General features: G+C 34.0%; 1 protein-coding gene across 7 annotated transcripts in view; it reads left to right on the forward strand.

Moving 5' to 3' along the window:
- Positions 1–1,829: 1,829 nt before the first annotated feature.
- Positions 1,830–27,980, forward strand: part of LOC105431000 (protein turtle homolog B) — a 276,488-nt gene continuing 250,337 nt past the window's right edge. For 6 of the 7 annotated variants that reach the window (XM_089078516.1, XM_089078518.1, XM_089078519.1 and 3 more), the window contains exons 1-2: positions 1,830–2,474; positions 10,201–10,591. In XM_089078516.1, the coding sequence (XP_088934642.1) occupies positions 10,483–10,591 (109 nt within the window). In that variant the 5' untranslated portion in view covers positions 1,830–2,474; positions 10,201–10,482. The remainder of the gene's footprint in view (positions 2,475–10,200; positions 10,592–27,980) is intronic. The other variant, XM_089078520.1, reaches the window with a different exon arrangement.

The raw sequence follows: 27,980 nt of genomic DNA on the forward strand, positions 1-27,980 counted from the left end.
TATATATATATATATATATATATATATAGATACAATAATGAAATAATTCTTCTAAAGGGAGCTCCTTTATTCCTCTCGACGTCTTTTGCTACTTTTTCAATTTTCATTGGAAAACATATTCTAATAACGCATGCGTAAATAAAAATATCGTTATGGATTGTCATTTCTATATCTACGGATGATATTCATAGTCCATTTTTTAGAATCATGTTAAAAAGCATCTGAAAATGTCAATATCATCTTATGCTATCTTACAATATGTCTTATGCCTTAGGATTAAGATTTAAGATGATCCTAAATATGAGATAATAATGAGATTATCAAGTTAAATATTAAAAAATATTTAAAAAAATTGTATTTAGAAATGTAATTAGATATTTTAAAAGTTATTGTACCTATATCTAATTATTCATCTAAAATATTTATTCGTCTATATTTGTACTAGAATATCTATTCAAACGTGAAAAAAAATTCCCTGAAAATTCTGTGCTTTTCAAAGTAATTTCTTCAAAATTTTAGGTAAAAATGAAAATATTTTTAAATATATTTCAGAAACAAGTATATATTGTTGCAAAATCCTTAATATTTCTCATTTATAAAAATTTATAAATCATAAAATAAAATTAAAAATTACCCGATAATCGAATCGATATTTCAATAATCAAATTTGAAAAATTTTGAAAGATATTAAAAAATATTGTATAAAATTTACAAACTTTATTTTCAAGAACTACAAACAAAATTATATAATGTATAACTGGTACAAAATTCATAAAATTATTAAAGTAAATATCTTCATTAAAGGAAATTGTACTTAACACGAAATCGTTAATTTTCAATGCTGAATATTGGATTAATCATAAAATTAATGTATATTGATATTTAAAATGGATGAATCCATTATTATTGTTAACAATTATCGTTAACAATAATAATGGATAATCAATAAACTTCCGATTATTATATAATAAAAATAAAATATAAAAGATTCTCCGATTTTTATTAAAATTCCTTGAGAATTTCTTGATTTAAGACAAATAATAAATTCCGTGAAAATTTCAAGTTTTCCCGATTTTTCCAGATAAACATCCCGTGTATCGAATTACATCTATCTTAAAATATCATCCGTAACATCTAATTATTTACAAAAATATATCTCTCTTACACACTGACAAATCCCAACGTAAGCGGGATCGAAGGTCGGTAGTTTGTGAAGTGGACGAGCGAGTGTTTATCATCGGGCGAGGGAAGGCTGTCGCGTAAAAGACGTTAGGAGTGTCACTGTTGCAATATCGAACGAGTTACGCGACATTACCCGGCAAATATCGAATAACTTACGCGACATTAAACGCGCCACATACGTACGTACGTGGTGACACGGCGGCAAGAGAGAAAGAGAGAGAGAGAGAGAGAGAGAGAGAGAGAGAGAGAGAGAGAGAGAGAGAGAGAGGGGGGGGGGAGGGGCGAAACGGATGCGCAGTTTACGTGTCGTTCTGTCACACAGCGAAGGGACATCGGAGTCCGAGGCTAAGTAATTCTCGCCTCTGGAACTTCGGAGGAAAGCTCGCTCCGAAAAGATGTATTTATCATCATTGTAAATTTCGCGCGTCCCCTCGTATAAAACGGAAGCGCGACGACTCGCGGTGCGCACCGTCACCGTCACGGTCATCGGTGGCGCGTTAATAAAAAAAAAATGTATATATCGCGCGCGGAAGCCGTTTTACTTGCCCGCGCGCGCGGGGCACACTTCGCGATCGCCTCGGTCCGCCTCGGTAATCTTCGGCCGGGCTCGGGCGAGCGACCGGCGCGCGCCCCATGCCCCACTCAGCGCTCACGTCGCTCAGTGCTCGTCGTGCAGTCGTCGCGTCTTTATCCCTTCTACGGTCGGCGGAGCGAAAAGTCACCCTCGGCTACCGGTCGCGCGCATCGGACCGCCTCGGAGTAATCAGCGCGATTTTTTTACGAGGCGACGGCCGACGCGCGAAAAAACCAAAGCCTCGAGCTGTCGTTGAATTTAAATTTGAGATACTGCTTTCACGTCGAATAAAATCTCTCCGATAACGGGCCGCGATAATTAATCGTTAATCGAACACGACAAGACTGTGTTAAGTCAAATCGAAAAACAATGTCGGCCCAAATGATCTAGAGGTACCAGTCGTTCAGAATTCGCGCTCCGAATTTGCAACAAGTTGTAAGAGTGTGCTCCTTTTTTCCGACGATTTGTGTTTGCCTCTCTTTCCCTCTTCTTCCCCTTTCTCTCTCTCTTTTTACGCGAGTGTGTGCGTTCGTGTTTTCGTGAGTGTTCGTGGCCGAGAGGATTACTTACGGCGATGATCCTGTGAGAAGCTGCGAGGCATCGTTCTCGACGATGACAATCGAACCTTGGAACATGGAACGGACTGTAGTGACGGGCGATCGCATTGGAAGGGAATGTCGTGTACTGTGATTGCGATCCTCAAGGATCTTCTGCCACGGTAAGCTTATGCGTTATTTCTTTTATTTTATTTTTTATTTTTATTATTATACGCGCACGCACGCAGATGGCACGCAAGACGATCAATGGAAAATATTGGTGAAAAATTTTAACAATTTGCACGAATGCGCCAACGTAAATGAATGATATTCAACCAAGTGATCAATTAATGATTCTCGCGCAAATAAATGAGTATTTATTTATTAAATGTCAATCAGCTGGCTAGACTATTTACTCGAATAGCTATAATATTTGCTCGAAATGACTATATAATAGAATACGTATTTCAGAGTAATATGAAGGTTTGCACTTTCCGGAGTTGTATGAAGTTAGTATCTTAATGCAGAAAATATGTTTCTCCAAAGTAACTTGTTTTTACTGACTTTCGCCAGTTTTATTTAATGTTTCATTGAGTATTTCTGAACTTATTCTAAGCTACTAATTAAGATTAAATACTTGAAAAATGATTTTTCTAAAATATCTATTAAAATACATGAAGTTTATTTGCCTTGTTATAAAATTTAAATATATATCTATTTATATCTGTAAAAATATTATTATATTTTGAATACATTATTATAATATTGTTAAAATTATGAATACATCATATTGAAATACATATGTTTAAACTTAGTTTCAATTTATTTACATCTTTAGATTACATATATATTAAATTTTATAACAAAAAAAATTAAATTTCTTTTTAAGTTAATTAATATTTGAATATAATTTGTCTTAATTATTGTAATAATATCATTTTTAACCATTTCGATTATTTTTATTTTTAAATATTTTATAAATTATTTTTAAAATATTTTATAAATACTTAATAATATCATATTACAAAAATTGAGTCACACAATAAAAAATATTCTTGAAGTAATAATTTATAGAAAACAAAAAAGAAGATTTTATATATATATTTGGTATTTTTTATATTTTCGTTCATTATTTCATTATTAAAATTTTACATTTAACATATGTGATTCTGCGCTTATTTGATTTCCGTGCATATTTTAAAAATAGAGATGACGCATGTTCGTAATTTTTAATTGTGATGCACCAAATTAAAAATCGCGCAGCGTTTTTTTTTATGTAGCACCTCGTTCGACTTTGTTACGTTCATTACCATTACTCGTCACAATTTGCGACATTTCCACTTAATTTTTGTGACGGTTTCGTAATGAATCAATTTAAAAATTTTTAATTAGGGACAAAAACGAGCCTCATTGATCACAGTGGCAATAGTTCGCGCGTAATCAGAATGATGAACAATGATACTATCCGAAGAATGCATTTTGATATTAACAAACGAACGCATATTACAATAGCGAATATATCTGTTTATTCGCGATTAATCGACGATGTGAGATCGGCGTAGATACACAAACAAAATAATATTATTAAATACAATTGGATTCATTTGGTGCGACATTATGTTACGTCGAAATAATGAGATATTATTTACTATCTTAAAGTAAACCGTATTATTACTCTGGATATGTGAATATGGAATATGGAATATGGAATATTGTGAATATTGTGTTACGGGAAAATATCGAGCCATATTTCCTGCTTTGCCGTAGTTAGCGGTATAGCTCTCCACCACTAAAATATTTATGCGAATGGCAATAATAAAATTGCATTACAATATTCGCATGATTACGCACGTGAGGCGTAAGCAATAATATCGCGTGCCTCGAGATCTTTCGCGCGATATAGTTTCAAATTAATTTTAATCGTGTCACATTGTTTTCTTGACGCTTGCCGTCCCTCGTTTTCACGTCATCATAAATCATATGATACGATTTCGAAAATAAATGCATCTCGTCCATCACGACGTCGTGTGCAAGCATCCGCCGCGCCGGAGCGACTTCGCGACGGTATATTTCGCACTTCACTGCAAGAATTTTAATCTTTATGAAATTTCCATGTTAAATTTGCGCGTTTACAGCGGTCCTTATTTGAAAAAGATTCCTGTCGGAAGCGATGGTAGGTCACATGCGACGTAACGATCAATCGAATGCGATAATGCCGGGAACTCTTTTCACAGACGTATTACATGGGACTTAAATTGGGTGCTTGTCACTCGTTGACTGGCAATTTTCTCGAAAAAGGTGCGCGTTGCCAGTCACGAAAACAATTTGTGCCTTTGTGATCGGAAAGATGAAAGAATCCTCTATAAAAAGCAGGCGCGTCACGTCGGAAATTATACCTGTTTGGGATATGAAGATCTTGAATGAAATCGCTGATCCGGCCGCTTTTTATCGCTTTTTATTATTTTTAAATTTAATTCGTTTCCCACCGATATCAATCGGCCTTGATGTTTAATATAACTTTCCAGAATACGATACGATACTTCGATCTGAAACTAAAACGCATTTTTAATTATATAATATATTCATACATTCTTTTCGAGAAATTAAAAGATAAATTTAATATAACCTTGACTTATTTGTTTAACGCAATCTAATTTTGATAGTTTTAATTAAAAAATAACTTGTGATGTATCATATGATTAACAGTTATTTTTTTTATCAATTATGTTATATCTGTGTTATAAAATATAAATTCAATTTATTAACTTGATAAATTAATAAAATAAATTTGTTTTCTCTTTTTATTTTGTTATATGTGGTATATTACATACCGATTATTATATGATTAAATTTCCAGTATTATTAGTTTCCATGTAAAAGGATAATGTTTTCATTGATTTTCACTTTAATAAAAAAATTATTTTATTTAAATAGTTAAAATGATCTATCTGTGTTGGTTGGTTTAGTTAAATGAGAAATGAATTAAATTCGAGTAAATTAAATATAAATTTATTTTGTACATTAAATTATGAAGAAAAATGAAGCAAACGGTCTCTTTCTTATTTATAAAGGTCTGACTTTGAGAGATATGAATAAGGTTTATATTTTATATTTACTTTTATTTTAGTTTTTTTTTTTGAAGCTTCAGGAAAGGATATAAATCATGAATTATAATTCTTCATATAATGACAGAAAAATTAATATTTTTATTCAAATAACAATTCTTTATAAGTATATTTTACGTATAAAGTCAACTTTGTAACAAAAATCAAGAATTTTGTGTGTGTGTGTGTGTGTGTGTGTACACACACACACACACACACACACATACACACACATATATATATATATATATATATACAAGTCCCAGACCTAACGTCAGACCTAACCACCTGTTAATGGCAGATTCCTGCAGTCATTTAGAGACGAAAGTTCTAATACTAAAATGTAGAATATTGCTTTTGCTTTGCGTGTTTTTGCTTTAAACCAAATATATTTTTGCTTAATGTTTGCTAGAAATATTTACATTATTATTGTTGATTTGACTCACTGAGTGACATTTATATATTTTGCACATCATTTGCATATCACAAATTTTTTGTAAAATTTTGCCATCACGTATTTTACATTGCATTAAATTGTTATATCTATGTTTTATTTAATCTCAACAAAATCGAATTTAATTAGAATACCAACAAGGAAAGTATAATTTGATATAAGTATAATTTGATTTGACATGAAACGCGACAATCTGCGAATCACAATGAAAATGTCACGTATGGGACATTATAAATGTAATAAAATGGGAATTCTTACTGTTATTAAATTCACTTATTATCAGTTTCACACAAGCATAGACACGACGTGTAGAGATCATAACAGAAAATACATTTAGGATCCTCGATCCTCAATCCTTCGGGCGGGTGACCATCGAATAATTCTAGGCGTCGATGCATTTACATGGAAATCTAATGGCTGGGTAGGCGATTACATTCCTGACATTATGCTGTTTCATCGGGGGATTCTGGCCGCGATCTGTCGTAAGAATCCCTGGTATTTTGCATTGTGATGTGTCTTCCGTGTACCGTGATTTCGACAGACTGGTTATGCCACTAATTGCAAATGTCTTCTTGTTGAGGAAATTTAATCCGCGTCTTGCTAGCAATGTTTACATAATAATGTTAACGAACATGTGATCGTTGAACATTTGGATGTAAGATTGAGATTTTAATAAAAATTTTCATAACTGTAGGATACATATAAAGGATATATAAAATTTTTATAACTGCAAGATATATAAAGTTAATCGAAATAGACATAAAGTGAGGGAAATATAATCTACAATATGTAATAATAACAAAATATGCAATCTACTTTGAATATCTTGAATTTTTTAATCAAGAATTTTATTATTTATGCACTATTTTTTTTTAGCAAGAAGCATCAAAATAAACTAAATCTGCTTGTTTCTACACAATAAAAATATTTCTTTTTCAATTCAACATGTCTCCATATTTTAATACATATTTTAATTTCGGTAGATTAATCTCAATTTCCACAGTTTATCTAGGTAATAATTATTATTACATACTTCAATATTTGAATACTTACACACACGTGCATAAATAATATAATATACGCATACATATATTGATTATAACTTTCTCAAATATTTATTGTAGTTTCATATAGAATTTTTTATTATTTGTATGAAACTTCTATTCGATATTTTTCCTTTTGATGGGTTAACATTTTTATATGGATTCTTATTCTTATTTTTATTTTTATTTTATTTAAACTTCATTAAACTTCATAAAACTTAATATATTATACATATATGTATGGAGATCTTATAATGTTGAAAACAAAATTTTATAAATTTTGGAATTTTGTTTTAGATATAAATCTTTCTTACTAACAGTAGTGATTAAATTGTGCAATTGAACATTGAACAAATTATTAATTAGTGATTTAACTCTCGATTTAACTCTCGGAACTCTTCTTTTATATAGATTATATACGATGTGATATGGTGAACCGTAATTTACCGGACCTCTCCCTGTATTCGCGTGTGGGACGTGATTGAATCGTTAATTAGTCTCGAATTAAATGGCCCGATACTGTCCGCTTGCAATTTTACAATTTTACATTGCAATTTCTCGATACCACATCCTTCGATACGCGCTTCCTTTTCGCTAGTTTGCTTGCTCGCTCGTTTGTTTACTCATCCATCGTGAAAATTGTTGCTATTTTTTGCCTCGCGAGATACTCGAGTGAACCGAGAGGGGTGACAGGAGAAATTAATTATTTATGTTTCTCAAATGTTTCGCCCGCAAAAGGTAATTAAAGGCGCAATTGTCTATCAGTGTTGGACAGTATCGAATTAAGTTGTTTTTAATTTAAAGTATTTGTAATTTTCCTTTGCTAATTCGTATCGTGGCATTTTAAACAACATTGTGCACTTGTAATCGTTATAAAATGCTACTTTTAACAATGAAATTGTATTTTAAGTGGGTGACAGTTCGATAACATTGCATTTGAGAAATGCAATCGGATAATTTGTACCTCCTACATTTTTTCAATCTGATTTTGCAATTAATTAGCGATTAATGTTGCGAAATAAAAACTCATTATTCGTTAGAAAACGAGCAAAACTTTTATGGCATTATTCTCTTGTTTTAGTTTTTATAGTTCTTTTATATTTGTTAACTCTGTAATGTAACATGATACAACTATAAAAGTGCAGTTACGATGAGCACAGTTGCAAAATGCGACGATTTTATATACTTCTGTTTGCTCGTGTTTACTTGCAATTTTATATTTTTAAGGTATTTGTAATCTCCCAAGTAACTGCACAACAGATGATAGCAGATTGTGTTGCAAAATGTGTCCCTCGATAATTTGCTTCAATTGATATTGGAAAAACTTTCTCTACTTTTTAAAATAGTCCTTTATGAATGCCGTTGAGACTTGCAAGTTTTAATGCATTAGAATGCTTTCTTCTACCGGTTCCCTCGCTAACATCTTCGAAACCAGAAATAGTGTACGAGAGAAAAGTCTTTATTCGAATTTTAATTTTTTTCTCCCCGGCGCAAATTCCTTTTTGCTATTTCCCGTTATTTTCCCTACGAAGAAGAACAAACAGCGAAAAAACTGTGTACGTTTTACGTTATAGATACGTCGCTTCAGCTGCTTTTTCTAAAGCGCAACTTCGATCGTGTCGATCGAAGAGCGGGTTCCTCATATTGAAGTTAATAGAATCGCACAATATGATATATCGCGATATGTGAACGCGCAAGTTACGATATAACAAGGGGGGGGAGGGGGGTGGTGGTAATAGCGGCGGCGGCGGCGGCGGCGGCGGCGACGGCAAGTATCCGGAAATAAACTTGTTGCGCGACCGATCGGTAAATAAAATAATAACTGGGGCACGTAACTCGATTAAACGACAATCGCGATATTTAAACGCCGGTGCGCCGCGTCATTCTGCCGTGTCACAATCGACGAGGCCACAGTCGCGCGCGCGTCAAAAACTCGGACAAGAAGCACCCCCCGTTGTCACCGCGGTGGATACAAGCGTGCACGCTACACTAGGACGGTGCGTATTTTTTTTTTTTCCTCCTCCCGGATTTTTGTCGGTCGAATTATCCGCGGCGGAAGTGCAATTGCATCGCCGGATGAAATATTTTCCCACCTCGCTCTCTTTATCCCTCACCATCCCCTATTTCCGCGGGAACGGACACAAAAAATATTTCGCGAAAAACGGGGGAGGGGGAGGGGGGGACATTGTTTCCTTCGGAATGGGCGGGTGGTTTTTTTGAAAAAAAAGAGGAGAGGAAGTGGGGGAGGGGAGGGAACGGCGGCGTGATTACGCCAAAATGTATACTGTCAGCTATCGAGAGAGTTTGAACGGCAGCTGAACATTGAACGGTGACTGTGCCATTGGAATTGCGTGCGTTTCGCTGCAGGTGAGGAAGGAAAATCAGCAGAATAGAATTCGAGAGGGTGAGCCGTAAGGGTGTTGCGCGAAATGGGTAACGTGAGCTCGCACGTTACATTTGCAAGGGTCGCAATTTTCCGAAATCGCGGTGTCAAGCGTTACGCTACACGCGAGCAAATTCTGGATTAGGAGGCAAACGATGTTTCGCAGTTGATAAATTCGGATATCCAGTCTAGCGTTAATTGCTAACGAAATACCTTTAATTACTTTTCGCAAACGAAAATTATTTGACTCGATACCGGAAGTCATATTTACTTTTTACAAAATGAAATATATAGTTTAATTTCTGCAAGGATTGCGATTTACTTCGAATATGCATCGGAGAATTTAAAAAAAAAATCAATCTTCTTCTTAAACTATAAAGTTTTTTATTTGTTTGTTTTACGCTGAACCAAAGTAATGCATCTCGAGGTCAATCTAATTCCAGTTTGAGATGCTTGAAAGTTGCACGGTTTGGATTATCCGAGTTAGCGATTTGCCGTTTCCTTTTAACTTACAGTTCTCCGCTCAACATAAAGAAAAAAAAAAAAAGCGAAACTCGATAAAGACTGATTTCTTTCTGATGTTTTTCGAACAAATTTTAGAAAAAGAGATATCGTGTGATTTATTTTTTATAATTATTATATTGTACTTCTCAATATATAGAAATGTAATCTTACCATTTAAAAATCCATTAAATTTTTTCACGCAACTACTTTTTCGATCGCTCGTATGATGATTATTTATAAAACAGAGATTCAGTTTGTTAAGTTACATTTCATGTTCCCGTCTCAATTTCCTCCCCCAAAAAAGTCGGCGCGTAAAATACGGTTCTCAAGTTAGAAGTAAAGAAGAAGAAAGTTGGCGCGTGCGAGCATGGTTCTTGTGATTTATTGATGATTTCAACGTATTGACGGTTGTGTTTGAAGGTTTGACGAGGAAAAATCCGCGGGCAAATGAGAAGAATTTGTGGCGAGAAAGTTCGGCGATGAGAATTTGAGTCGCGGAAAGTGCTTCCAAGAGTGCCTCCTGGATCCTGGATTCGCGCTTTTCATTGACGGCGAGGGGGCAGAAGACGACGGGCGTTATAAAAAGGAAGCGAAAAGCGGGGCAAGTGTGTCGCTGACACGAGTTGACGCGACGGAACGTGACGTGACGTGACGCGACGTGACGTGACGTGACGTGACGTGACGTGACGTCGAGGCGTCGAGATGTCTCGAGATGAGATGGCCACCCCCCTTGGATCCGTCGCGTCGCTTCTCACGCTTCTACTCTGCGCTTGCAGCAGCTGCCATGCCAGGATAACCAATCAGGAAATCGGTGAGTGCTAGTTTAAATAATCTGCGGCTGATTGGCATAAATCAACGGGAGATATATATTTAATGATTATTAATATTGGAAAAATATTTCATACTTTGTAAAAAGGCCGATATTATCGTACGTTGGAGTAGAGGAAAAAAATGTAAATTTAATTTTGAAACAGAGTGTAATTGAATTGAAAAAAAAAATTTGTATGTAATTACATCTTACATTGGATTATGACAAATCGGTAATGACAAAATAAAAAAAAATATGATTAAATTTTTTCACTAATGTTCATGATATACACTATAAATATAATTGAAACATAGATTTGTTTCATTTTAATACGTATTAGATAAATGAAGATACGTATACGAATAACAACAATAATAATAGAAATAAATGAATTTAATTGATATTGCAGTGTCGGGGCAGTTTATACAGTTATCGAATCAAACTGAACTAATTCCGTTGAAACAGAGTCATGCTAAGCTATCTACTTTCGAGTATAAGCTGTTTCTCGATTACATTTCAATATTTCCGAAATTAATAAACATTTAATAAGTTCTTTGATTACATTAAAAATTATTTTGAACTAGATAAGATGTTTCTTATACATTTTTGGATGCTGAAAACGATTCCGCGAGTTAAATTTTTATATACACAAAATAACTGAAGTTTAAAATGCGAACTTTTTTGCAATATTTGAAGATTTTTTTTATAATAAAGATAAGTTAATGAAATGAAATTCTGATCAAAAGTTATAAATGTATCGTTCATCTTCAAAAATTCATTCATCAAAAATATATTTCATCAAAAATATATTTTTTTTATTTTGATATTTTACTTTGTAGCTATGTTGTGAAGAATTTTAATAAAAGATTTTGCTAGGATAACAGATTTTTGCTATCTCAGAGTAAAACTCTGTATTAAAATTCTTCACAACATGATTAAAATAAGATATAAAAAAATTAAAAAATGTATTTTGTAAGGGACGAACAATTTTTTTATTTCTAATCAGAATTTCAAGATATCGTTAATCTATATAAAAAGAAATCTTTAAATGTCGCAAAAAAGTCATTTTTTGCATCTTAAACTTCAATTATTTTGAAACCTGACATGCTGGAAAATTTTATTTGCAGTATTATTTTCGGTATCCAAAAATCTATAAGTAGCGCCTCTTTGATTTTAAATAATTAAAAAAAAAAAAAATTTTTTTTGCAATGTTATTTTTTGAGGAACGCAGAAAGATAAGACTTTTGATAGTTAATATTATTGGTATAAGTGAGGAAAAGTAATGTAAGCGTGTCCGTGATAGAATGTAGTTTTTGATAAATCTCACCACAGTTTGGAAAACATGGAAAACGAATGTTATACGTTCGTGGAACACATTTTTACCAGTATATATTGGTAATATAAATACAATCGGTTGTTACATCATATCGACATAGATAAAATATTGAATTTGGTGTACGGCTAATATGCCGATACGCATTTGCAAAAAGTTAAATAAGAATATTATTTTTGTTTGACGTTTTCATTGATTGACATTTTTCTATAAATTGCTTCAGCATTATTAAACGCGAATGCGTTTTAAATAAACATGACATAAGTATGTTTACGAATACTTGAGTACACGGTAAATCGATATAATCCGCGAAATATCCTCCAAGATGAGATTGCGTAAAAAGTAAACCGGTGTACCGTTGTATTATTGCGTAACTTGTATCGCGAGATAGAATACAAATCACCATACTTTAAAGGAGTAAATATCGATCGAATACGTGATCGCTTTAACACAATTGAGTCTGTGTATCGTGTGCGTTGAGTAAATCTATCAGTCTTGTTAATAGATAGTACTGATGGAGAATTATTACTCTACTACTAGTTGTTACGCGTAGTTCGAAAACAGTATTACAGAACTTAATCTATCGTTATTCTATCATTTCCGACACTTGTATTACTCTCTTGATAGTATTAGACTAACTTTGCAATTTAAATATCCGATATATATGTGACGAGAAACATTTAAAGTAAACACATTAGTACCCATTTTTTCCCTCTTATATATATTTTTAACGATAAATTTTGATGATACAAATAATTGAAGGGTATATAAAAGTATTTATATTAAATTTAGTATAAAGTTATGCAAGTTAAATTATTTATGTTGAGTTTTACAGCACAGTTTTAAAAATTTCAAAAATATACTCGACGTCATTTAGTCGATCAAGTACGAATAAATTTGTTTGATTGCACTTTGATTTTTTCTGAGTTATGTACTTATAATTTGTATATATAGATTGTTTCAAAATAATGACTGATAATATTTAACTTTGCAATTTGGATCTTTTTTGACACAAGCTGAAATTTCGCATTCTCAAATTTTTTTGAACTAAAAGGATCTCTATTGAATATAAGTTTTAACATTTAATTAAAGAACTATTTGATAATAGAAACGTTGAGAAATAATTTTGAATTTTTCCAAATTTGTTGAAAATCTGAAACAGCGTATAAAAAAGCTTGGGCTTTTTTAGACAAAAAAGATCTAAATTGCACGAAAGGTTAGTAGAGAATGATAAAAACTAACTATTTTTACTAACTATTTTTGATAATTTAAAAATGATGAATTACAAATTACTGTACATCTAATGTTTTTTTTTTTTTTTTAAATTCAAAGATATATCTAATACAACTTTATTGTCATTTTACGAAAAAAATGCGACACTTCAAGACACAAGTTGGCGTTTCAAAAATATTTAGTTTATTATTCTTTATTAATTTTTAAATGTTGTTGGCATTATCTTGAAACAGTCTATATAATATCGCACGTTCAGAGAATTACACATTCGTCTCGGGATTGTATAACATGCTCAGCAACGAAACACTTTTACATCATTTTTTTTCTGTTACTTTAATGGATTTAATCTCGACTGTGAAAATTAAAAAAAGGATGAAACGTACTTAAAAGAGGGTCGAATAGGAAATGGGAATTATTAAGAAATATCTACACATCTATATCTCGTGATAATTCTTATTCTTCTTACGTATATGAGTAAGGCACGTGCCCAAGCTCTTTGCGAGTCGGACATTATTCCAATTTTCACGAGCGTAGCGTCGCTTTGTGTACACGCGGACAAAGCGACGTATACTTTTGTTGGTAACGTGGCAATTGAATCACCCGGTGACAAAAGCCACCGGGTATTCCGGCCGCGTAATTTCGTCCCTCGGGCGTGAAAATGAGGGGTTTTTAACCCATTTTACACACCGCGACTCTAACGAGATCGCCATGTCGCCGTTATTTCGTGGACCATCAAGCCCGGGCGCCACGCCGCATGCGAAAAGAAAATGCGCGACGGACCGCTGCTCTATCTCCCTCCTCCAACGAAATTACATTGTCACTCCTCCGAGACATGGTCATCCCATATCTCTTGCTGATAAATCACTGTCGAAATTGGGGTTATTATTGTAGATAGATTGAATTTATTATTAATGTTAATGTTTCTGATGTAATTGGGAAAAATTAATTATTTATCGCTTCTCCTAGCTTGCCGTCTTAATTGCAAGTTGACATAAATAATGCGAATGTGTCCATAAAATCAGATCTTGATCAGAAACATAAATAATGCGAATGTTTCCATAAAATCAGATCTTGATCAGATTTTTAACCATGATATAATCGTGATTTTTAATTTTAATCATTTAAAAAGATTTTATTAATATTTTCCAAACTTAAACATATTCTGACTTGCGAAATATATGTAAAGAAATCTACGAAAAGAGCTTTAAAATTTTATAATACTAATTTTGCTAATAATTTTGCTAATTTTTATAATACTAATTTTAGTATTTTTATTCGGCAATTTCTAATAGTAATTATCCATTTTACGAATTGACGCTATTCTAACAGCTGAATTGCTCCAAATCACCGCAAGTTAATTCCTCAAGCAATCTTACGCTTAAAGCTCAACGTGATTGCAATGTCAGCAAACGACATGGATGCAGTTAGATTCGTTTCGCGTTTAAATATTTACCGTCCGATCGGGAATCTCTATCAAAGACCCGTAGTAGTCCTCGTAACAACAACAAAAACGGCAACGACAAGAAAATAACCCAGACGAAATCGGAATTTAGTCGAGAAGTTTTATTCGTACTTGGCCAAGCTATTAAATGATGTCAAGTGTGTTTTATTTAATGTTCAGCGCAAAACGGAAGTAATTACGGACACTCGAAGCGTAAAGGAAAAAAAAACGTTGGTCGTGAGATCGAGGGTTTGCAAAGTTCTGGTAGTTAATTAAACGAGTGCGCTACGTGGCTTCAAACATTTCGATAATTGATTAAAATCACAAAGAATAAAACAAAAATGTGGCTGGCAAGTGTGTTTTGATTTTGTCAGAAAAATTTTGGCATGACGACAAAATTGATGGTGAGTGAAGCGGAAAGCTTGGTAATAAAAAGTCTGGTTTTTTTCTGGTCTGGTTAAACGACGAGAAGTGATATATTTTTTACAAATGTGAAAAATTAGATGTTTTATTAAATTTATATATTTATTATAATTATTAAATTGTAATAGAAAAATTTTTATTTTTACCTGGCTTTAATTTCTATTCCTAAGTAATCTCTACGAAAAATCGGAAAAGTCGGAATTAAAGCGGAAGAAAGATCACGCTGAAGCTCTCATGGCGATTTTGAAATGATTTATTCATACGTTTCTAAAACTGCAAGAAGTCTTTTCGCATTTCATCAAACTTTCCCCTTTTGTCACGTATGCGTATTACCTCACCTTTGGAGCGTTCTTGGCTCGTAAATTATTTGAGAGCCGAATATGTCGGCAATAAAGTCGCATCGTTTGTGACGGTGATCTTTTAATTATAGGACAAAAGGGCGTACACGCGTTTATAAAGGAAGGTTGACAGAAAGGTACTTAGTTAAAATTTTGTAACCATCGTCATAAACGTGTCCCTTGAAAATGAAATTACGCGATATCGATCTAATTATTTTAAATTAAATGATTCTGATATATTCTGAAATTTTAATTTCATTTATGGTCATTTATAATCTATAAACATTTTTTAATTTTGTTCAAAACATTTTAATTATATGTATATTCAAATTGACATTAAAAATATCTCAACACATATAGAATTTATTAAATTAGATTATTTTAATATTAATAATCTATTTGTTCAACATTTTTACGATCTTATTTTGAACTTTGTTAAAAAATTGTTGAACTAAAATTAAAATATGCAAACATGTTAATTTTATTATAGTTGTGTTTATTGTCTAAAAAAGGAAACAATATTTTAATATCGAACGTGCTCAAGTATAAAGATTTGAAAGTTTTACGTTCTAATAAATTGTAAGACTTTTTTTTATTGCTCCACATAACTAATATTAATAACTCACAACAACTTGAAAGCAGACTATAACGAAAGAAACTTGAAAAGTTGATTCTCGTGTAATCTCGATAAGGACATTGTTATTTGCCAATCTGACTTTTTGTCACGATCTCGCCGGAAGGTTGAATTTGTCGACATTCAGTGCTCGCGCAGTTTTTCCGCATTTTCCTCGTGAAACGCGCGTCAAGATGCATTAGACGTCGCTACGTCGGATTCTTCGGGAAAGTTTTCGAGCGAGGCGTTTCCGTAGGGAATGCGAGGACGCGTCAACCAAATGAGATACGTCGTCTCCGCGTTTTTCTTTTTAAATTGAGGTAGCTGAGTTAATTTGTATACCGGCATCACGGCACTTTTAATACATATTTCATGAACCAGAAGAGCAGCAGTGGTAGTGGTATGAACGGATTATTTCGAATAGGATTTAAAGAAAGGATTCTCGATAGAGGCAGATTTCAATAGAAAGATGGAACATAAAGAAAAATTCTGTTTTAAAAAATACGAAATCTCGAAATTTTTTTCGAGCGAATTTCGCAAAGTCAACATTTTAGAAAATTTAAAATTCTAAATACGCGATACTAAAAAATAATGTCCAAGATTTAGAATTCAAAATAAAAATAGAAAATTGTACAAAATAAAAGTGACAAATCGACTTGAAATTTAATATTTATTAAGCTCCATTTTCTTAGATCTATATCATTTATATCTGAACTCTCTTTTATCGATAAAAGCGCCTCTAAAAATAGCTTATAGTCAGAAGGCTTATAAGTCATTTCTAGAGATATTTTTATCGATAAAAGAGAATTCAAGATATGGAATTCAAAATACTTTAGTGTCTATAAAATTTTGTTTATTAAGGACACACACACACACACACACGCGCGCGCACGCGCGCGCATATAAATATTTATATATTCCTAAAGATATACATTTTATATCTAATATTGTAATAATAAATAATATATCTTTCTTATAACATTCTAATAATGATTAATGACCTAAGATAATAATATTCTGAATTTTTGTTTCATATATTTTTATATCTTTATCATTGCCAAATAGTCATATGTGAGGTGAATTATATGAGCGATATACAGGAAAAATTACAGACATGAAATCTCGGTACAGCAGATTTAATTAATTCTTAGATTAGTAGGTCAGCTTACGGAAATAAAATACATGTCGTGTTTCATGTCGGCAAAAACTCATTGTTTGAATGTGACTTCACTTGTTTGGCAACCGCGCGTTTTGGCATTATACACTGCATAACATATTTTCCATTAGTACGCGCAAATTTTCCTCTCCAGCGAAGAATACGTATTTTGACATAAATTACTGTCATATTAACATTTTACATATGTCTCATAAATTTATTGTTTATTGATTGAAATATTTCCCAAATGTTTCCCAAATGTGATATTCACATAAAAATGTACCAAAAAGAAGATGATAAAGAAAAATGATCAAATCAAAAGAAGTCTCCGTTTTATCTCTTTATGAATTTCAAATACATAATACGACAGGACAAAATGAGACGATATATTTTATATATATATATATTCATTTGCAGATTTAAAATGATATTTTAAAGCTTATTGAGATTTTGAATAAGAGTTTTACAATATTAAAACCGTTCATATATATATATATATATATATATATATATATATAGATGTTACGGAGTACTTTTGTTATTTTAATGCTAAAAAATTTTTTAAGCCCCTTTGCTCATATCGTATGCTCTTGATGTAATATTCGATCAGATGGAATCAGACGTTCCAAGATAAAATATTAAAAAAAATATTTATCTCTCTTATTGTCCATGATTCATGACACGAAATTCATTAAAGGAAGAGGAGGGGAATAATCAAAATAGATTTTTGCCGAGAGAAGAGAAAACTGGAACTGTTTGACTAGTAAGGTATTTGATACGACTTTATTTGCATGACATAACATAAGTAAAGTCACGCTAGTACATGGTCCGTTGACCATCACACGATGGGGTTCCCGTTAGAAACAATGAAAAGAGAAAATCGCGAGAAAATCGAAGTACACAGGGTGCCAACGCGTTGGCGTGAAGAGAAAAGAGAGGAAAGTTAGGATAGGAGCATCAGCTCGATGCGGCTAACGTTTGTTTACGCGCGAAAGCTTTCGCGACAGAAACGAGCTTTTTGCCGTTCGCTAGGTGTACCGAGCTGGTAAGCGCTGGTGTAGCGTTAAATTTCAAGGGGAAAGGAATTAGTAGATTACCTCTTCCAGACGTGTGTTATCGCAATCCATACGAGTAATCTTTACTTGTACTACGCTCCGCTGTAAGTCAATCCGAATGTATATGCTCTACTTTTATAATTCTGCTACGTTACGTGAAATTATCTTAGGGGTACTTGTGTTCCATGTACGAATTTATTAAAAATTGTTATTTAATTATTATCGTAGAACCGCCACGTTGTAAGTGCTGCTAAGAATAGTGGTTGATAATATAATTGTTTGAATTTATTTTGTTTAGAAAAAAATTTAGCAACCAAGATCCCGCTGTCGAGAAAATTGGCCTTGCCTCCTCTCAGTGTTTAAAATTTTTCGTTTCGCGGAAATGTTAGGAAAAGATGTTAGATATTTTTAACTTCCATGATTATATATATTCTTTGGAATGACGTTGAAATTCCAAATTCTGCTTCAAGTTATAAAATATATTTAAAAAAACTCTATTGTTTTCTTTGGATGGCTGCAGAATCGCACGGAAATAGAGTAAAAATGTCATTGAGGGATGTGATGAAATTTTAAAAGATCAAATTGTCAATAAAAAATGTAGTGGTAAACGGTAGATTACGACGGATTTACAGCGTAAATAATATGGGAATATGGCTGTGTGCAGTTTCAGCGTACCGTTTAAGGGGTTAATGTCGTGGACTATACATCACTCGTCGTCTCTCAAAAGTGAGACAACCAGGCGTGGTTGCAGTTTATACAACATGGCATAGTTTATAACCCCGTAAACCGTTTCCCTTGACTACTTGCCAAGTAGTGACTGATAGAAAGTTATTACCGATCGATCCGATGCTACACAACGCCTCGATTGCAATCGTCTGATTTTTAACTCGTAAAACATCATAAACTATACCTACCATATCTATATCTAAAAGATTACTGGTAAAAAGGTAATCGAGATATTTTGGTATTTTATTTGCGAAGCAGCGATTTTATATATTTCAAAATTTTTAACTCGCATTGAAACTGATTCTTTGATGAATATTTTTGTATTTGTACGTTGATGAGAATATCAATATGGTCTTATTTATCGAATTGTTGGATTTAGTACCAAATTTAAACTCTGGAGCGACAATAATCCCAATGCCATTGTAATCCGAAAGTACACGCATAAATTGGTTTGATCGCATTATATAGTTTATTAATGGTGTGGCCTGGCGACTAATTATGGTATTTCGATCTTCGTAATATCTCATGATAAATCTCATGCGACTATAAATTCTGTAATTTGTCCAATTGATGTGTCCATGAGTAATCATTGAACAGGTTAATGAGTTTCCCCAAGCATCGATTGTCAAATGAAATGATAATAATGATTGCGCGACGCAACTTTATGCAATATCAGCACGCGTTGTGTTGTACATATTTTTATATCATTTCTGTAATGAAAAATATTAAACGCACGTTTATCTCTTTGCAAAAGGGAAAGAGAAGAGAAACACGTGAGATACAATGCTTAACGTTTCGCGAAATGACGTTTAAAATTCATGATGCACGCGCAACCGCGAAGGACTTGAATAATTCAGAAGCATATGATAATTTCCATTTACAAGACGATCAGGAAACATTTCAGAGGCATTTTGAAAATGCCGTCACTGAAGTCTTTGAAAAAGTCGCCAGTCTTCGTTTCCGGCTTTTTCCGGCGGAAGAAGAATTGAATGATCGCGCAATTCGTACGAGCAAACGACACGAATTTTTGCGCCGCGCCGTAATCGCCGACGCTGCCACCGCCGCGCATCGTCGCGCAACATGCGGTCCACATGTAAAAATAAAACCAAAAGTAACATTTAGCGTGCAAATAAAATGTTTTTAATTACCGCGAATGCGCGGCGGAAGTGGCGGTGGCGGCGGCGGCGGCGGCGGCGGCGGCGGCGGCGGCGGCGGCGGCGGCGCCGATCAATTATTTCGCGTTGCAATTTTAAACGTGAAACGAGCGTTGCATCGCGCACATCACCGTTAAAGCCCGCCGCTCGTCGCGCGCATTCCGATCGATCATAAAGATTTCAATTCTCGGGCTCGGGTGTACGTTCTCTCAATTACAATTAGCCGACATTTGTAATAACAATGCGCCACTTTTTATCGAATCTCTCTACGCCGAGCCGTGTCGAGGCAGCTTTTTCCCTTTTTCCGAGGTCGTGCACTTCGGACTGTTCGGGGAAGAAATTATTTCGCGTTGCATCGTGCACATTCAGTCACTGATTCTCTCTCTCTCTCTCTCTCTTTCGTTGTGAGTTGTAATAGAATCTTCATTCGACGTCGCAGCTTTTTAGTGCCACTAATTTTCCGCGTAAGCGTACCCAAGCTCGAGATTGCTTAACATTTCATAAAGGAACGTCATAAACTCGAGTTGAACTGTTTCTGAATAAAGCCGCGTAATGCGATGCTGCCAATCGTGTAATCACATAATCGTGTGTATAACCAAATAATCATATAATTATGTAATAAAATATATTTATATAATACTATTTGTATAACAGTTTTTAAAATGTTTAAATCCAATATATTAAAATTTTTCATGTCGCGCGTTAGATCTTTTTCCGAATTTGAATTTTTGTATAATATAAACGAGATATGTTGCGTTCGATTGTATGTTGTTGTATCTCCGTGAATCAACGAACGAATCGTACACGTATCTATTTCAGAGTTGTCATAAGTATATTTATTTGAAGGGTTTTTCTGCAAGCGCGCTGCAATGGTATAAAATATCATTAAACACTACCCATCCGCGTCCCACAAAAGACTCTTTCCTCTTCGAAAATGCGTCGCACAAAAGAGCGTCTCGTCAAGTGATTGCAGGTGCATCCGCGTTTCACTTCCTTTGATCCTTCGTATCTTCTTGTTGCAGCCACTATGGCATCCGTTACGCGGTCTACAGCAATTCAATCGATCTTAAAGACCAACTCTCCCACTCCCTTTTTCTCTCTTTTTCCCTTTCCTTCTCTCTCTCTCTCTCTCTCTCTCTCTCTCTCTCTCTCTCTCTCTCTCTAACTTTCCTCTCTCCTTTCTCTCTTTCTTTCCTTTCCTTTCTCATCTTGTCTCATTCCTCCATTTCTTTCCCTCTTTATCTCCATCCTCTCTCGCAAATTAGCAAAAACTAAATCAACAATGGAATCTCTAAAAGAATTTTTTTTTAATACAGTAATTTGACGTCGTAAGGATTTTAAATTACTATTACTCTCGAAACATGGCGCAAATAGTTAAATGGTAACGTAATTGAAAATTGAAATGCAAAATTTTTTATTTAATTTTTTTTTTTTTAATATAATGTGCAAAGCGGTACAACGACGGCGCGCGGATTGCATGCGGCCCTTTTTGCGTATTTCCAAGAATAAAATTTAAAGTTACCTCCCTTTCTTTATTAGAGGGAGATTAATTTCGAAGCGTAGCGCGTAAAGGGATAAGTACTAGCCGGAAATGGAATTGGGATTTATTCAGAATTACAGTGAGCATTATTTTATGACATAGTAATGTTCGCGGCGTTTCGCGCGAAATTGATTTTCATTAATGATACAAATGCCAACGTCAAAGCCCGATACATCATGCCGCAAAATGATACGAGGTGAAATTGTTGATGATTGACAATTAAAACTTTCTGCCTCATTAACTGTTAATGACAGGTACTAATGACTTGAATATCGAGTCAACTTTTCCGTAGCGAAAATTTAGTGTGGAAATACAGGGTTTCATGTCAATATTAAAATTAATGTTTTATATTACGATACGCGTGTATTTTTAGTTATTGCACAGATCTGCTTATTCGTTCTTCTTTCTTTTGCGAATTGCAGCTATTGGTTGCGTAAACTTTAATTATTAGATTATTTTGCGCGACGGCATTTCTTTACGCGGCGACAAGATATGAAATATGAAATATGCCGATAATAAATATCTTTTCGATCACGGTGGATCATAACGAATAATTTCCGGACCCAAGTATTTTGGAATGCGGACAATGTCGTTTAATGCAATTTACGGTCCCTTTCTTCGAGTTCGACCTCTACATTAACCCTTGGACGCCGGACATACTTGCCATAGTTCGCAAATGGCAGAAACGGGTCAGATGCGACCCAATATGTCCGACAAGTTATCATTTCGGTTTTGTAATTGAATTCCCTCGACTTTCTTCCAGCTAGAATTTTTTTGTTATGACAAAAAGCGTTGTCATAAAGCTAATGTAAAGAATGATGTAGTTGTTTTTTTTTTTTTAATCATTTATTGTAAAATGATATTTTAATAGATAATTTTAACAAGAAAATTCTCTTCGTAATAATAAAAAGAGTTATTAAGGAAAGAAAATGCTTGCTTCATTAAAAATCGTGTATTGAAAATAATGTTCAATAGATCCATAATTTTAATGAAGCGAGTATCATACTTATTGTAATAAAAAATATATTGCAAGCACATAACAAATAATTAAAGTCATCTAATTAAAATTATCTATTGTAAAATGTATTTTTAATTGGTGATTAGTAAACACAATTTTTCTGTATATGTATTATATTATATTCTCTTCACGTGAGACACGTGCATTGCTATAATATTTACTCTGGTATCGCGTTTGCATCGACTCTTTGTGCAGAAACTATTGCATTTTACAACAAAATTATTTTGCAATTGTAACTTTCAACACAATAACTTTTTGTTATTTAACTTCTCTTTTTAATATAGCGTGAAAAACGCGTGATTACATGTTTCAAAATATTTCATTGTCGAGTTTACAAACCATTTCGTTGATTTTACTTATTCTGTCTATAAAACGTGAACTTAAGAAAGATGGGATCTCTAATTGTTATAAGTCGAAGAAAAATTCCGATAGAGACGCGCCGATATTTCACCAAAGATTCTTCGCTCTCAAAAATATTACTTCGCCTTAAGTCCAACCTTGCAATTAGCCGCGGTTTCTAGCAACAATAGAGTGCATTTATTGGATTCCTTTCGGGCGCAATCATTTGGTCTCAAAAAGATTTCAAGCTCGGCTTCCTTCCTGCGAACATTCCAAAGAATCGAAAGAACGATTGCGAGATGGAACAGTGGAAGAGGGTAGAGTTTATTGTTTGGTTTAACGATAGAAAAGTTTAATTAACTAATTAAATGTGTAGACGTGAAATGGAACAATATCCCCTAGTGCCGAAAGACAATTAAGAAAGATATATAAGTAATAACTAATTGTAAAGATTTTAATATCATTGAACAAAGATTAAACAATCAAATATAAAATTCAAATGAAAAAGAAATACAATGCGATTGCTGATTTAACACATCTCGTACATGACTCATGAATTTTTCATGGGAGACTGATATCACACATATATATATATATATATATTTTTTTTGCAATTATTGTTTATAATATAGAATATTAGATCTAGAAAAATATAGAAAAAGAATTAGAAATATAGAATTATTATTTCTAAATATTTTAACGTTTGGTTGGCTTTTTAAATATATTTTATGTGTACATAATTATATATATATATATATATATACATATATACATACATACATCTACATATATATGGTGTGTGTGTGTGTGTGTGTGTGTGTGTGTACATTGTTTTAAAGTTCTTAAAAATGTAGCGTGATTTATTTTTTAAATCTAACCGTGATAGTAAACGTATTAAAATTATCTTTTAACAAGATGCAAGCCGAAGGTGCACAATCCCATGGGGCATACCCCCGACTTTTGCTGAAACCGAATCTCATAGGCGTCTAATTTAGTCGGGATCCAGCATTTTCCGCTCTGTATAAGGATTTTCTCCCGGCGCCCGCGATGCCAGCCAGTCGCGCTGGATTATTGTGCGGACGGAACGAGTATTGCACTGCAAATGACAATTTGTTAGAGTTCTCTGGGGCTTCCGTTCCTCCCCCTCCTCACACTCTGTCTCTCTCTCTCTCTCTCTCTCTCTCTCTCTCTCTCTCTCTCTCTCTCTCTCTCTCTCTCTCTCTCTCTCTCTCTCTCCCTCCCTCCCCCCTCTCTCCCTCCCCCTCCCTCCCTCCCCCCCTCCTTTCCCCATTCACCTCCGAGACTCAGCATGCGCGCCGCCACCACCGTCAGCAACCCATCCTACAATCCCCCATCCCCCAGCGGTGCTGGAAATATTTCAGGAACAGCACTCGGCTCTTGGCACCGTACGTTTCGCGAAAAGAGGAAAATCGCGGGATGGTACGACCGCCGGCGTTGGAATTGCATTCTTTTGTCTCGTTTCTACATGTAGAACTGCCGCGTGAAAGATTCGTAGGTAGGTGAAATGGGGAAGTTGTAAGTCGAAGACAAGGGAGGAAGACAGGGAGACAGAGGCTGGAGGATGAGGCATTAACACGGGATGGGGCAATATGATAAGGGCATATTTTAAGGTTCGATGAGCATCGCTTTTCCTTGTTCGCCTTGTATCCCCTCGTATACCACATTCCTCCTTTGCCCTCTCAATATTGTCGAGTGCAATTGATCGTGAGCCATTTTATATGTTGGGGCGGTAAAAATGTCGCGTTTCCTTTTTTTCCCTCCCTTTCCCTCACCCGCGTCGGGTGAACTGGTCGCGACTTGATTCGGTCGCAGCAAAGCGATTTTTCGTGTTGAGAATGGGGTTACAACTTATTACAAGTCGATCTAACGTATAACGCTTACATCTGCGACCCAGCGAAGCAAATATCCGTTCTGTGACCTTACACCTATTGCAATTTTTTAAAATAGCGAATTTTACTTAGGACAAATTTATATATTATAATAAATATAAGTGTATATATATTTATACATATAATTTATTTATTAACAATATACATATATTGTTCTCTCTCTCTCTCTCTCTCTCTCTCTCTCTCTCTCTCTCTCTGTTTTTATGAATTTTGCAGTTTATGACCATCTTCAATAAATTATGCAAAATTATAATTACGAAAAGATTACATCTTTATAATAAAAACATTTGCTAAAAGTATATAATTCCAGTTTGATTAATTTGAATGAATCGCATTAGATAGAATGCATTTTACTTTGTTTCATTGTTCATGTTTCATTGTACTGCGGCGTTTTTTTTACGTTGGCAACGTACTTTCTAGCTCGATTATCCTTATTTATTATTTCTGCTTTCTCCGATTGCGAAAGTCTGTGATTAATACGTAGTACCACTAACAACAAATAAATTCTTTTGCGAATAAATTCAGTTCTCACTCCCTCGCCGGCTTTATCCGCCCCCGACTTCATTTATTACGCGTGAAATCGAGCATAAAGATTCTTAATGTACTACCTTGACCAGCCGTTTTTCGTTTGCCGGATTAACTGAAGGTAAGGCTCCTAGACAACCGCCGGGATAGAATCGTACATTTTCGAACTTTAGCTCGCTTCCGTTCTTACAAAGTCAATGAATTACAAAATAAGAAAAGTGGATTTTCTAAAAAGATTATCCTTTCTTTCTAAATTTAGATTTAGTTAGGAAAATATTATTCTCTTAACTGCGTCATTAATATGAAAAATAAATAAATTTATGCGATTTTGCGTATAACAATATAAACCGATAAAATTAAATTATTTATATGTGTATATGTATATTAAATTTAAACACAGCATGACAATAACATGAAAATAATTGTAATTTATATTAATGGTGTTAATTTTATAGCATAAAATACAAAGATGTGACTATTCGTTTAACGTTTAATGGCGTGACGTTTAAGCCAAATCATAAGCGCATAATTTATTTTTTCCAAATATACCTGAATATTTGAATTATAAATTATTTGAATTATAAATTTAAAATAAAAATAAAGAGAAATTGTGACGTTGCTGATAAAAGTATGTTTTTGTTTTTTTTTTTTTTTTTTTTTAAATCGCTTACGATCAAATTCGTAACGGGCATATTTTCGAGCTTAAGAATTCGCTACCGTCACTTATCTAAAGTGAACAATATCATTTCGACCGAAAATCAAGTTTTGCTAGTAAATTAGGAACCGCAGTATCGTCTGGCGCATTAACGAGCATGTGAGGATAGGAGTTTACATCCTCGCGCATGTGAGTTACGTAAAAGCGTGTTCGTGTATCCGTAACCGTGTGAGCGCATATCCGGTGCAGGATGCGGAGTACATAGAGAGCGAAGGCACGATAATACACGGTATATCTTAGAGAAGGGAGTCGCTGAACTGCGCATACGAGCAAGCTGACCCCTTGTTGCAAACCGCGATTCTCGTTTCACCCTTCGACCTGCGCGAGCGCTAAGGTGTAATAATCTGAAAGGCCTTTCGCGGTACGTTACCCTCGCAGATAGGGAACGAATCGGACGAATTCCCCAGAAGAATTTTATTCCGTCCTTACGCCCTTTGATCGCGCCATTTTCTTCACAAAGATTAATATCCTTGTGAGTCTCCGGGTTCATAAATGTCGCGCTTGATGTCGCGATCCTGGATGAGAAGATAACGACTCTCGGGATAAAATGGCAGCTCTAAAATCGTCAGAAAATCGGCCCTTTCAAGGGGGAACATTTACTAGGAGACTAATTACGATAAAGTTTATAATTGCAAGCGATTGTGAAACACTGATAAGGAAATTATAAGTGAAAAGTTTGATAGTTTTGACTCTATTAAAATTATACGTTTAAAGATTTTATAGCTTTCTCTTATACTTTCTTTCTTTTTGTTTAGTACAAACTGACATTATTATGATCATGTCTTAAATATTTAAATTATCATGTATTTAATTTATATTTATGAATATATATTTTTTGTACATTTTAATAAAATTTTTATAAAATTAACTCAAAAAGATGCTAATTTGGATATGTTTATTTATTCATAAAAATAAATGTGTTAATGTAGTATTTAAAATAATAAAAAATAATGTATGCGTTATTACGTAAGAATGCAATTAATCATATATGTACGTCAATGCTAAAGGAATATGTACGATGAAAAAAAAAATATTTATTTCTCAGGGAATGTTTCGCTCACATCGTTTATCTACAGACCTGTGAGTATTCGCGGGCATAACTTTATTAACTGGCGACGAGGTACAAAATGGTAAATCGATTCGTTGATTGAAATTTGAATGCGCTTCTATGGATGCTTGTTGCTTTTGTACCCTTCGCAGCCGTATAACTTCACTGCGCAAATAATTATTACATATCGTAACCGTTGCCGCGCTTGTTAGATAAATGCGAAGCTGACGCATTCGTTGAAGTAAAATTTCGATGGACGTAGACCACGTCCTGCAACAACAGAGATAATGCCGATCGCGTTTGCGCACACATTTAATTCTTTAATTAACCGTTGTAACGTGGCTCTTCATTTGAGAGGATCAAACATATCTATGAATTGGAACGAGTATTGCATGATTCTGAAAACTGTGTGTGTGTGTGTGTGTGTGTGTGTGTGTGTGTGTGTGTGTGTGTGTGTGTGAGAGAGAGAGAGAGAGAGAGAGAGAGAGAGAGAGAGAGAGAGAGAGAGAGAGAGTGACAAATGAAGGAAAAGTAGGGGGTATTCAGTTATCGCGCGTTTCGATCAAAAGCGCGTCGAAAGGTTTTAAATTTCAAATTTGTTTCGACATATTTTTTTATTTTACTATTAAACGTCAACGGTGAATTTTCATTTAATAGTTTGAACGCGAAAAGATTTTTATAATTTGACGCCACGCGACTGTTTATACAGCTTATCCTTGCACGTGAGCATGATGTTTGACGAATCGAGATATTACGGTTTAAATTAAATTTTACTGTAAATGACATTTTTTTGCTGCTATCGGCAACAATCCGCTGCAACTACAG

The sequence above is a fragment of the Pogonomyrmex barbatus genome, unplaced genomic scaffold (genome assembly GCF_055798465.1).
Source record: "Pogonomyrmex barbatus isolate J1 unplaced genomic scaffold, ASM5579846v1 scaffold23, whole genome shotgun sequence".
In the NCBI taxonomy this organism is placed as follows: Eukaryota; Metazoa; Arthropoda; class Insecta; order Hymenoptera; family Formicidae; genus Pogonomyrmex; species Pogonomyrmex barbatus.